This window comes from Pteropus alecto, unplaced genomic scaffold (assembly GCF_000325575.1).
Source record: "Pteropus alecto unplaced genomic scaffold, ASM32557v1 scaffold81, whole genome shotgun sequence".
Classification (NCBI taxonomy): Eukaryota; Metazoa; Chordata; class Mammalia; order Chiroptera; family Pteropodidae; genus Pteropus; species Pteropus alecto.
This window is the reverse complement of record NW_006433378.1, coordinates 21,176,759-21,188,992: the sequence shown is the minus strand read 5'-3', so window position 1 is coordinate 21,188,992 and position 12,234 is coordinate 21,176,759. Positions and strand designations below refer to the sequence as shown.

At 51.8% G+C, this 12,234-nt stretch overlaps 1 protein-coding gene across 1 annotated transcript in view; it reads right to left on the bottom strand.

Moving 5' to 3' along the window:
• Positions 1-979: 979 nt before the first annotated feature.
• Positions 980-12,234, bottom strand: part of HUNK (hormonally up-regulated Neu-associated kinase) — a 103,413-nt gene continuing 92,158 nt past the window's right edge. Inside the window, exons 11-13 of the mRNA XM_006908267.2 lie at positions 11,968-12,015; positions 7,276-7,456; positions 980-4,296 (exon numbers count right to left, since the gene is read on the bottom strand). Coding sequence (XP_006908329.2) covers positions 3,638-4,296; positions 7,276-7,456; positions 11,968-12,015 — 888 coding nt within the window. The 3' untranslated portion in view covers positions 980-3,637. The remainder of the gene's footprint in view (positions 4,297-7,275; positions 7,457-11,967; positions 12,016-12,234) is intronic.

Below are 12,234 nucleotides of genomic sequence, written 5' to 3'. Positions count from 1 at the left end.
CCTTTTTACAGCTACAGTAGATAACAAGGCTATCTAGCAGATGCTGCTTCCTTGGGATATCGGTTGAGAAGGAAAGAGTCTTTCTCTAGCTTCAGGAATCGATGGTGGGTGGTGGAGAGTGTGATATTCAGAATCTCAAAAAGCTGCACCATTTGAGAATGACTTAAAAATGCAAAGACTTGGTCCATGTAGGGGCCTCAAAGATACTTGTTGCACTGACAGCTTGATCTGTTGACCTCCGTCCATGACAACCACACTCTCTGATTTCTGTGTCGAGGGGAGCCTTGCACCCCAGACATGCCCTGCGGCCAGCTCATTCAGAGACCCTGGGGAGTCCTTAAACCAAAACCAGTTTTCTCTTCAAAAAAAGCTGGCGTCGAACCAGATAATCTCTCGTCCCTTCCTGTTCTAAAATGTTCTGATTACTGAAAGATATATCATCATCAAAACTAGACACTTCACACTTCAGAGCTTCCTGCAGGGTCTCTTGCTTTTACCACACCACCCTCTGAGCCACACTGCACAGGGGACACAAGGGTGTGAGCAAGAAGGTACATATGAAAAACTTTTGGTGAACAGTTACGAACCGAGTCAGAACTGTGACAATCCAAACAGCCAATGTAGACGCCCCTCCCATTCCATTCATCACCCCCTTTCCCCACCACCAAGGCCTAAAACGAGGACAGAACCTAGAGGTCATGCTCGCAGGTGTCAATCTTCATGTGCCATTTTCAGAGTCTTTGTGGGAGATCCTGAACCTCTCCCCCAAAAGAGAAAAATGCTGACTTATCTTGAGCTGCCATTTGTCATATGTCAGTCACATGACTTCTGTAGACATATCTGTTACAAGTGAAACGAAGCAAGGATACTGAAGCAGAAAAAGTCTTCAAACGCCCCACAATTTGATTCCTACTTGTATCTTGTCATTTGCTGGGCCAACAACTTTATGTAGAAGACAATACAACTATTTGCAACGTCCTCAGTGTTTTAAGATTTATTAGCAAATAAATGAAGCCGTCATAGTGAGGGAAAAGTGTATTTCACAGTCATTATAAAAGTACATACATTTAATAATGGTGACATAAATACAGTTCTTACTTATGACCAAATTATACAATTAAAGTTGACATTTCCTCCCGGACTTCACACAATCACAGTTCAGTCATTTCCATCAGTAACTACAGGCCGACTGAGGTCACAGGCACAGACTAATGATGGACAGTCATGGGTCAAAGAGACAACACACTTTGAACTTACCAAAAGGATAGTCAAGTTTTCCATATAAATATAATAAAATAATAAAGAATTTAACATTTCTTCTCTCATTCGAATTCATAGATTTGTCAGGTGCTCACACACAAAAAATACAGTTTACCCCCTTCCTCACTCCCTCTCATCTCTCACTGGGTTTGGAATAAACCTGAGTTCACAGTTCAAGTTACCCATGGTGACATGGTCAGTTAGTTGGATGACAGGCTACAGCTGTTCTTGAAGCAAGCGAGGAATGGGAAACGTCCCAATGAGCTAACAATGACGCAGAAATGCTCACGTTCTCAAGGAAAGTAAAATACAGGAAAGAGACATCGAGGGCTAGAAGTTCACAAGGCACAGATACACAGCCTGCGAACCTGCACAGCGGGCCACTTGCAGCCGGAAACCATCTTCAAAAAAGGTTCCTTCACTGATCCACATCCAAACGTTTTCATGTCAGATGGAGAGGGGCTCTTTGTTCTGCTTAAAAAGCTCTGTTTTCAATGGAGAGTTCCAGAACCCAGTCTGGAAGATACAAAGAAATAACACCAACAGCCAGGAGCCTGACTCCCTCCTAACAAGCCTTAGAGCCGGGCTGACCCCACCGAGCCGGAAGCAGCAGCTCCAGGTCTCCTCAAGGTCCGCCCACAATGGGCATCGCCATGGCTTCAGGGGCCAGCCAATACCCGCTTGCTCCTTGCTCAGAGACCTGTGGGGCAAAGTCACCACTGGTAAATGACCGAAGGTGAAAACCAGTCCGCCACTCTCTGCCATGGGCTGGCTGCCGGGAAAAACGAAGGTGGGCTTCGTAGTCCTTAAGGAGTGGCCTGTTTCGGCGAGCTGAGAGGACAAATCCTGGGCTGGCCACGGCGTTGATTTCTGTCACACCTGCACTAACCAACAGTCGAGGACTCCACGCCGTTGTGTCATCTGTCTCCTGGATTAACCGCTCTCCAACCTATGCCAATCATTCTTCTTTTTCCAATTCTGCTCATGACCAAGGGGTCCCTACCAAGTGCCAGGGCCCAGGCCCCACGTGAAGGCAGCCCCCTGGCAGGCTCCAGCTTGACACGCTCAGACAACACGGGGTCCACAGAACACGCACACAGGGATGGCACAGACACAGAACCGGAGATGCGTCTTTGGTTCGATCCTTGAAAAAGAGGTGTGAAAACGGAACATGAACTCAAAGCCTGTTTGGGGAGCCCTGCTTTCCTCAAAGAAGACACGGTACTCCATTCTGAACACGATCCCTGGCGGGCAAGCCTGCTCAAAGCTCACGGCAAACTAGCCGAGCTCCCAATTACACTTGTTTTCCTGGCAGCTTGAAAACTGCATTGCACAGAGTAATGTGCCTTCCAGATGCCTCCAAATTCAACCTTAACCGTTTTCTCTCCTTCTAAGTAACGTACTGAAATTATGTCCTACGCCTTCCAGAAGGATCAGGGTTGCGTTGACAGCCGGCTGCGATCATGCCCCACTCCTGCAGGTCGCCGTAGGCTACCAGCCACCGGAAAACACCACCTGGGTGGGCTTTTAGGCCCTGCGTGCTTATCCTCTCGTTAAAACAGGAGGTTAGTAGGATCGCTTCTCATCTCTCCATCAGGTTTTTAAAAATTATGCTACCGTGACTTAATGACATCACATAAAGAAAAGTCATCTTTGGAGAAGATAAGTTAACTATTAGTAAGTTTCAACCAAAAAAACAACACAAAACTGTCAAAATCTTGTTTCGGAAACGCGTGCCTCTCTTTGGTCTTTCCTTTCCCTGGAGTCCTCACTGTTTGGATCGGTCTTTGCCCAGCTGCCCCTTTCCGCTCTGAGGGGTGGTGCTGGTGGCCGAGACTCCCACCCATCTTCCTCTGAGGCTCCTGGGGCCCGGTGTTCCAGGTATTCACCTCTACAAAAGGAAGGAAAACCGTGGTCTGGAGAAAGCGCTCTGTGACGGGGCCATCAGTCCCCACACGACGGTGGCCGATTGCTGAAAAGAGAATGATCCACTGAGAGGCACACGCAGAGCACACAGTGAAGAAAGATCTGGTAACAGTCTGTGATCTGAGCAGCCCAGAGGCGGATGCATGGTGCTCACCGTGGAGCCCAGCCGAGGGAGGTGGGCGGAGGGCCGGTGAGTAAGAGGGTGTGAACCATCACTGGCTGCAGTCACAGCCAACCCTCCCAGTCAACGCCAGCATCTCCGGGGTCCCTAGGCAAGACTGGGTGCTGCAGGCTTTCAGCCTATGGACTTCAGCTGTTCCACAGATGGGACACTGCCTGGCAGGAGGACATGAGGCATGAAGGATGCTGCGAGAGAGGCCTCCCTTTGAATCTTCACATCCTGTTCCATTACCGCCCTTAGAAATACCCAGCGTCCCGCCGCTGGCCCAGGTTAACACTGGCCTTTCACGCCATCGGCCAGGTCGAAGGCAAGGCTCACGGGGGCCATGGGCTGCAGCGGGGGCATGCTGGCCTCCAAGGCCCTGTCTGCAGAGGGCTGTAGGCTCTGATGCCGCTTCCTCAGCATCTGTCCGATGCCCATCATGGGGAACCTGCCTCGACTTTTCACACAATTCGGGCTCCCCAGGGGCTGTGTGGTGCCGTTACTGCAAACTGGAGGTGGGGAGTACACACCCTCCTCTTTGGGGGGACAGTTCTTATCTTCGTGAGCAAAGGAGACCAGAGTGGGATGCAAAGGAGTTTGGAGAGGTGACGGGCTTCCGGGCAGCAGAGCCGGAGACAGCGTCCGCTCACCGGGGTTTCCACGAGCCAAGCCTCCAGGGGAGTTCAGGATCCTATAGTGATCGGAGGGGGAGAGCAGTTCCGTGTGGTCCTCGTGATCGACAGACTCGAAGGAACGGACCATATCCAGCACCAGGGGGTCTTCCTTGGTGGGGATGCTGCTGCTCCCGGGCCCCTGCTGAGGGGGCTGCGGTTTCTTGACAATCCTGGGGGTCCTGGGCGGTGGGACGGCGATGAACTCCATGGAAGACGAAGCCACACAACTGGAGTCTGAGGTTTTGCGGAAAAGATTGCGGCAGCCGAAGGAATCTGCACCGGGAAAGCAAAGGAAATCATGAGCACAGCCACGCCGGCCGGGGGCGCGGCCCTTCTCCCCGCTGCCCGGGAGGGCACCAGGCACCAAGAAGCAAACGGCCTCGGCACCCGGCTCTCCCCGCAGGGACCAGAAGGTCCTGCTAGAATGGCGGGGACAGGAGGCTGGTGCCAGGAGGCCTCCTGGGCTCCGATTTGCCTCGTGGCACCGGCTTAACACCTGCTCTCCTTTTAAAATCCTGGACCCTGCCAAAGAGCCTTCGAATGAAAAAGGCTTCCAGCTCGAAGGAGCTGGGACCGAACTGACGGCGGCACATGGGGCCTGACGTGCGGAGGGCCTGCGAGCCCTGGAAGATTTCCCCTCGTGACTTTTTAAAAACTGTGGTAAAAAAATACATGAACACAAATTTATCATTCTAGCCGTTTTCAAGTGTACAGCTCAGAAACGTCAGGTACATTCACGTCATTGTGAAACAGCTCTTCCTGTAAATCTGAAACTCGGTACCCACCGAACAATAACTCCCCACCCCCCTCCCCCAGCCCCTGGCAACCACCATCCGATTTTCTGTCTCCGAATTGGACTACACTAGGCACCTCGTGTAAGTGGAATCTACAGCATTTGTCCTTTTGCGACTGGCTTGTTTCACTGAGCATAATGTCCTCAGGGTTCATCCGAGTTGTAGTATGTGCCAGAATTTCCTTCCTTTTTAAGGTTCCCTCATGACTTCTGACCTCCCTGGAGCCTCATCCAATTCTGAACGGGGGCGACACACTCTTCATCTATATATTTCAGGCAACGAGCCAATCCCCACGGTTTCCAGCTCAAGTTGGCACGGACTGGAATCCAGGTTTGCAGACGGTGCCAGCAAAGCAAGGGAAAACCCCCACCAATGTGGAGCCGAGGGAAATCAAGCCAAGTTCCCATGGAACAAGCTCCTTTTTCTGCCGTCACATTTTACAGAACCCCGTCAGGGCCCAGCAGCAGGAACAAGCTGCTGCTCAGGGGGAGCGATGTGGGGCACATCCGAGGGCACTGGGAATCCTCACGTTCCGTAAACAAACACACAGATGCCAAAGTAAACCGCCTCCTCAGGCTGGCACAGGTGCCTGAAGCTCACCAGAGGGAAGAAGTAAAATTTCATGAAGGGCTGGTGTCCCCGGTGCTCCAGCTGGCACGTGAGCATCCCCTCCCCTCCGTGAGATGGCTCCGTGCTCCCAGCTCTCAGCCCGACTCCCCCCTCGGTCCAGCCCTGCTTCCTTCACTCCCCAGATCTCGAGAGGGTGCCTCCCATGGCACCCTACTGAGGTCCACCTCAGAGCCAGCCCCCAGGGCACTGACCCGGACACCGCACGACCCCGGCAAAAAAAAACCACGGCCACCAGAAGGACCCTGTGACCACACGTGCTCCTCTTCCCGCAATCCCTTCCAGGAAGCAGGAGGCTACAGCGTTCAGGAGAAAGATCTAGAGCCAGGCTGCACGGCTGGAAAGCTGGACTCTGCCATTGACCAGCTCCCTGACTTTGGACGAGTCTCTGTGTCCACTTCCTTGGCTCTAGAAACGAGGATGAGAATAATCTCACTGGGAGAAGAGCTTGAAACAGTGCCCGCCACACAGCGAACGCTCGGTGCCAGCGATGATCTGGGCTCCAGAGCACCTCTAAGTGAATACACGCTCACGTCCCACGATGAAAGAAAAATGCAAAGAAACAATGCCACTCAGCCCAGGAAAGTAGCAAGGAACAGACTCCAGCTCTGTGGTATAAAAGTTACCCCAAAATATGCAGGGCTGACCCGGACTTCCTCGGGGAGACCCATAGGATGGCGCAGTCAAGGGCCCAAACGTGCGGCTGGTCACAAAGCCAGAAAAGAGTCCACGAAGGAGGGACCAGCAGAGCCCCTCTGGCGAGACCCTGCCTTTCTGAGGCCTAGAGGAAGAAACTGAACCAAATGGAATTGTTCTTCTCTGGGTAAGAACCAGGTACGAATCTCCTCATGCTTCCCTGCTGCCCCAGGTAACCACCAATTGATCTCAGACAGCTGAGGCTCTCTTGGACCCTCGGTCTCTTCATATTCAAAACAAAGGGACTGAGGATCGGACTTGGCAATGTCTCCCATCCCCCTGCGGTAATAAGAACCTCTCCTCCGCCCCCTGGCTTGCTTCAGGACACAACCCAGTGCCCTTCAGTGCTCGTCCCAGAGCGGGGGGAGACTCGTGTTTACCAGTTACCTGACGTGCTGGCCTCTGATCGTGGCAGAGAAGCCCACGTTTGTCTCCCTAAATCCACCCGATGGCTCTGACAGGGAGGTTTCCTTTCACAAGCAAACGAACCAACTGAAACCCTCAGAGGGTAAGGACCTCGGGCCACAGGAGTCATGGAGCTGGGGCCTGAGCACCTTCCACCCAGAGCCCAGACTCAGTGCCGATCCCACCTCAGTGTCTGCCAGGGTCCACTTCCCCGGTGAAGGTTCCCACACCCCGGTCTCTGCCCCTGCAGACTGAAACCTGTCCCTAGTGCATAATACCGTGTACCCCGATCTCTACTCGTGTACCCCGATCTCCATTCCTGCCATACCTTACTCCCTGATCTCTGTTCCCACAATACCACGTACCCCAATCTCTGCCCCACAGTACAACACACCTCTATATCTGCTTCTGCAATACCATTCCTCCCAAATTCTGTTCCTGCACCCCAACTTCTACTCTTGCAATACCTTACGCCCTGATTTCTGTTCCCATGATCCTGTGCACTCCATCACTGCACCCACGATCCCACGCACCCCACCTCTGCTTTCTCAAATCCTTTCCACACAGGTGGCCAATACCACGCAGAGATGACGTTCATTGTTTCCAGGTTATTTGAGGTGCATTAACTCGGCTTTCCCACAAGCACAGGAATCGTGTCTGTCCCAAAGGCCTACACAGCAGCCACCCCACTCAACACGAGCGGCCTAGAGAGCACCCCGAGCTGACTCACCTTTGTCGGGGAAGCCGGACTTGGGGGCCTTCCGGTCCCTCAGCAGGGCCTTGGTGTTCTGAATCTGCGTGATGAGCGAGGCCGAGGGTTGTTTGTGCGAGGGCTGGTTCTTGTCCAACTTCTTGGAAAACGGCCGATGAAGAAAATCCCCTCTTTTTTCTTGTTCTTTGGGCTTTTTATCCTTCAAATCGGAAGCAAACACATGTATGTACTCAGATCCACACGAGAATATACGACGTGATCCCTGTTTGAAGAGTCATCCAAGTAGATGAAGAGCTCCAGCTTTTCACGACTCTATGCTCCCAAATGCATGTTGAACAAGGCCAGAGCCGAGGCCCCGCAGATGCTCCAGCTCCCTCCCCCTGGGCCACAGGCAGGCTTTGGCCGTTGCCAGCTCCCTGCACCGAGCTGCTTCAAGGTGTTCCAGCAAGGGTAAGGTCATCCCTAGGAGGTCAAGTATTCTAGAACGAGTGTAACAAGCTAAGGCAAAGCAGATGAGGACTTCTGGAAATCCGCCGTCTTATTGAAAGTAGGGCCCTGAGATTCTGCCCACTGCAGTGGTTTTGCAAAAGCAACTTTGCAAAGAACATGCAGCCACTTCATCTTGACATCTGTTCCTGTGTGTTCGATTAAGCTGAGATGTGACAAGAAACCCACCGGACCCAGAGCCTCCCTGGGTGAGTTTCTGACGCTTTCCCGCCCCCTGGTCATGAGAGCACTTAACCTGTGTACCTAAAACTGGCGCCACTTAGCCATTTTTGCAGTAATCTTGCCTTTATTGAATTCGATTATAATCCCTCTGACGGAAGTGAGTTTGACTATTGTATCTTCAAACCCACAGCCGTGAGCATAAAGCCAGGCACGTGGAGAAGATTTAATACATAGTTATCGAGTATTTAAAAAAAGAAAAAAGAAAAGAAAGCCAGTGGAAGCTGAAAGGAATTAAAATGAACTGAGTTCACGCTTCTGGGAAGGGCGATGCCGCTAAGAAGTTGTTCTTTTTCTGGCCCTAAAGACTGTGTTTGATCTTTACTATCAAACAGAGGCAGCTGAATCCCTGACCTCACCCCGAGTGAGGGGAAAAAAGGCAGATTTTCACATTTTTGCCTTACACTTTAAGAGCATCTGCAATTCGAGAGCGCTCATCTATTTTTCATTGACGTTGTTGCAAAGCTTCTCAAGGCAACATCTCCTTGCACTGGGACAGCCTTTTCCAATGAGGACTTTCAAAGCCTTCGTGGACTGGGGTTCATTATTCTAGTGTTCGAATGGGCAAGAGTGGCCAGGAAGCCATGGGAAGCGGGGATGCCGAGCTGAGCCTGAGTGTCACCGCGAGGGGTCTAAGCCATGCCTGAGGTGGCCTGTCCCCAGTGGAGGCATCTGAGCAGCCGCCATCAGCCTTTACTAAGGACATTCGGAGTGTCAGATGCTGCACGAAAGCCTGTCCCATGAAGAGGCCAGCTCTGTTACTCGCTCTTACAGTCAAGGGAACAGCTGGAGGGGTTAAATAATCCACCCAGGAGCAAGAGGAAAACTCAGATTTTCGCAGCCCTGAAATTCAGAGTGCTTAACCCTTGACTTCACACTACCCTCTGAGAGCCCGGGGCAAGGCCAGGTGATTCCAGGGGTGGACAGAAAGGCCGGACACAGCACTGGCCAGAGGCGGAGACCACGCTAGTCCTGGGGCTGCAGGTGGGTATCCGGGATGCTACGAATGAAGCCGCGTGTCCCAGGTTATCACACAGGACGCTACAGAGCGAGAAGGGGCCCGAAGCTCCAGGTCGCCTAAGCCAAGACCAATCATAATTCACCACCTTCCTCTCTCCCTATTTCTGCAAAACACCCATAGGCCCTCTTGTCAAAGGCAAAAGCAAACGAACTTTCACCCTTTCGAAGGGGACATGACGGGCCCATCCGGAGAAGTCTGACAGAATTTCCTCCTTTCGCTCTGTGCTTTCTATCTCTCTTCTTATGAGAAAAAAAAAAAAAAATCCCCAGGTCTACATGTTAACACCTTGAACAGGAAAAAAAAAAAAACCAAACATATTTTTGTGATATGCTGCGAAAGGGCATTTAGAAGAAAAGATGAAATTGCAGTTCCCCGCTTTTGGGGACGGTGTCTTAGGACAGCGGGCACCCCTTCCTTTGGGCCGCCTTGCTGGCGCCTTCACGGGTGCATCCCAGCTCCTTTCCAAACCTCCGTGGGTTCTCCAAAGCTAAAAGATCAAGATGCAGAATTTCTGGGGGCCAGTATTGCCACCCAGCACCGAGAGGTGTACGAGGCATGAGTTTTCTGTAGAAAGAGACCAAGGGTGGCTCTAGAATTCTGTCCTAAAACCAACAAAGGGATATTTGGCAATGAGCGGACAGCCTGCCGTGGAGGCCGAAGAAAGGCAAATGGCCCGAGGACTGAAAATTCTGGGAGCTCCTGCTCCAACCGCCCTGTCGACCTAAAGCCCAGGATCGTGTGCCTGGGCGTTTCCTCCAAAAGCACCCTGAACCTCCCCCTCTAGCCTAAAATAATGGGTGATTTCACAGTGATCTGTTTCTCAGGGGATGCTAAGAATTCATCCCGCCCCCAACCTCACACCCTCGCTTTGACCCCTCCCTGCTCGGGACAAACTGCTGGGTCAGTCCATGTGGAAGGGTCCACGGGCCACGGGATAGGTGTTTGTTTACAGCCAGCCAATCTCAGTGACCTCCAAGCCCAGGTTACCAAAGGCAACGCATCACCTAGTTACGACTCTTCATTCGCATGGCCTATTTTCTCCACAAAAGAGATTTCCTAGGGAGCAGGATGCCAAACTGCCTTACGTCACAGACGCAGATCTTCAGAGAGACTAATTACGCTCCCCCCTCGGACATGCCCAGGCCCACGGCCAGCTCCCCTCCCAGCAGGGCTGCTGCCGCCTGCGGGCCTCTCCAGGTTCCTTCCGATGCTCGCTGGGAGTGCTCCCCACACCCGCGGGCCCGAGGGCAGGCGATGGATCTGAAGCCGTTGGTTCAAAAGGTCCACCTTGGACCCCCACGCACAGTCCCGAACCCCTCAAGGCAGATCAGAGAGGAGACCACAGGAGGCCCCAGATGCCAGCCCCACACAAAAGAGCGTCTTGTTTTCTTCAAACCACCCACTATATATGCGCACGAACATTTACAAAACTGGACACTTTGAAGATGTGGCCCCGTAACGGATGATCCACCAAGACTCTTTTAATGTTGTGGATTGTTGGATGGAGGGGAAGAGCCAGGGAGTGATGAGCCACTGGGCTTCTGGAGGGAGATGTCTGCACAGCAGACATCATGTCCCACAGCAGTGGGACATGACCAAGTGGGAGGAGGAAGCAGGTCCCTGGCCCCTGCGTCCTGAGCTCTGAGCTTGGGGACACAAGTCCCCTGTGACTCCAGCCTCCCGCATCCAAAGAGCTGCACCCCTCCCCCTTCCTTCCGGTTTTCCTCCTGTGGGTGCAGCAAGGTATCCTTCGGCCAGTCACTTCCCTTTAAGAGAAGTGTCTCCCCAGCTGGAACCAAAAAGGTGGGTCCTTCTGGCTCTTCGAGGATAAAAACAAACCTCACATCTCACCTGCGTCATCAGTTTAACAAGGACAGATGTGGCCACACTTTCTCATCACCCCAGGCTGTGGGAAGAACTACGGCCCAGGACATTCGCTCTGCTCCTCAAGCAGTGACATATGACCACAGGAAGTGATGCCAGTGGCAGAGGGGCCCTAGGGGCTTGAGAGGAGCTGAAGCTGTTTTGAGTAACTATCAAGTCCAGTTCAGCATGGCTTTTCTGGAGCCTGGGGTCCCCTTGATGATGAGCTAACCTCACCTGGCTGTTGGGGACATCAGACCTAGGTGTGGATTGTGAGTACCTGGGATGGTCATTGGGCCCCAGTGTCGTGTGCTGGTTGATTTTGGATTCTTGCTGCCCATCAATCACATAAGGGAAAGCTGCAGAGCCCTGATTTTACCGTAGGAAAAACATTGAATAAGTTGTAGAAAAGAGGGCTTGATTCGTAAATTAAGCCACTAGGCCAGAAAGCCCTGGACTGTTGCAAATCCCGTTTTTCATACAGGTAAACATGGATGCCCAGCCAAGCGTGTAGTTAGAACAAGGCAATATTAAAGAGTCAACCGAACATAAAGAGCACCTCTCTGATCTGAGAGGATTCTGATAAACCAAATCAAAACAGGATTCTGCACATTTTAATTCGAGACAAGGTCGGGGTGTGCAGGGCCCAGAGCCCTGGGCAGAGATCCACTAGCCTTCAGGGGCATATGTGATGGTTAATTTCATGTGTCAACTTGGGTAGGCCACGGCACCCAGTGTTTGGTCAAATATTAGTCTAATGTTGCTGTGAAGGTATTTTTTGATGAGATTTAAATCAGTACACTTGGAGTAAAGCAGATTATCTGTGGGTGGGCCTTGTGCAATCAGTTGAGGGCCCTAAGAGAAAAAGACTGAAGTGCCCTGAGAAAGAAGAAATTCTACCTTAAAAGGCTGTGGTACTCAAGCGGAGACATCAGTTCTTCCCGGGATGACCAAGCATCAGACAGACACACAGACACAGACACACAGACACACAGACACAGACACACACACACACACACACACACACACACACTCGACAATATTGTTTCTGTTTGTCTGGAGAACTCTGACTAATCCATCATAACGCCCCAGATTCTTACCTGCACAGCATGGAATTCAAGGTCTCTTGTCCAGGTGTCCAGGGAGGTCTGTGAAAAACAGCATTTTTCAGCAATTCAAGAAGCTGCACCTGCTGTTTATGCCCTAAATTCTATCACTTGCACCTCTGACTGAGAATTATTCATTTCAATGTTTACAGTCAAGAAGCCAAACTCCTAAATCATTGTGGAAGCAGGCAGCAGATGTCCTAATTCATGCATGAACAGATTTTCTAGATAAGTTTATTAAAGTCCAAGACACATAGAGCA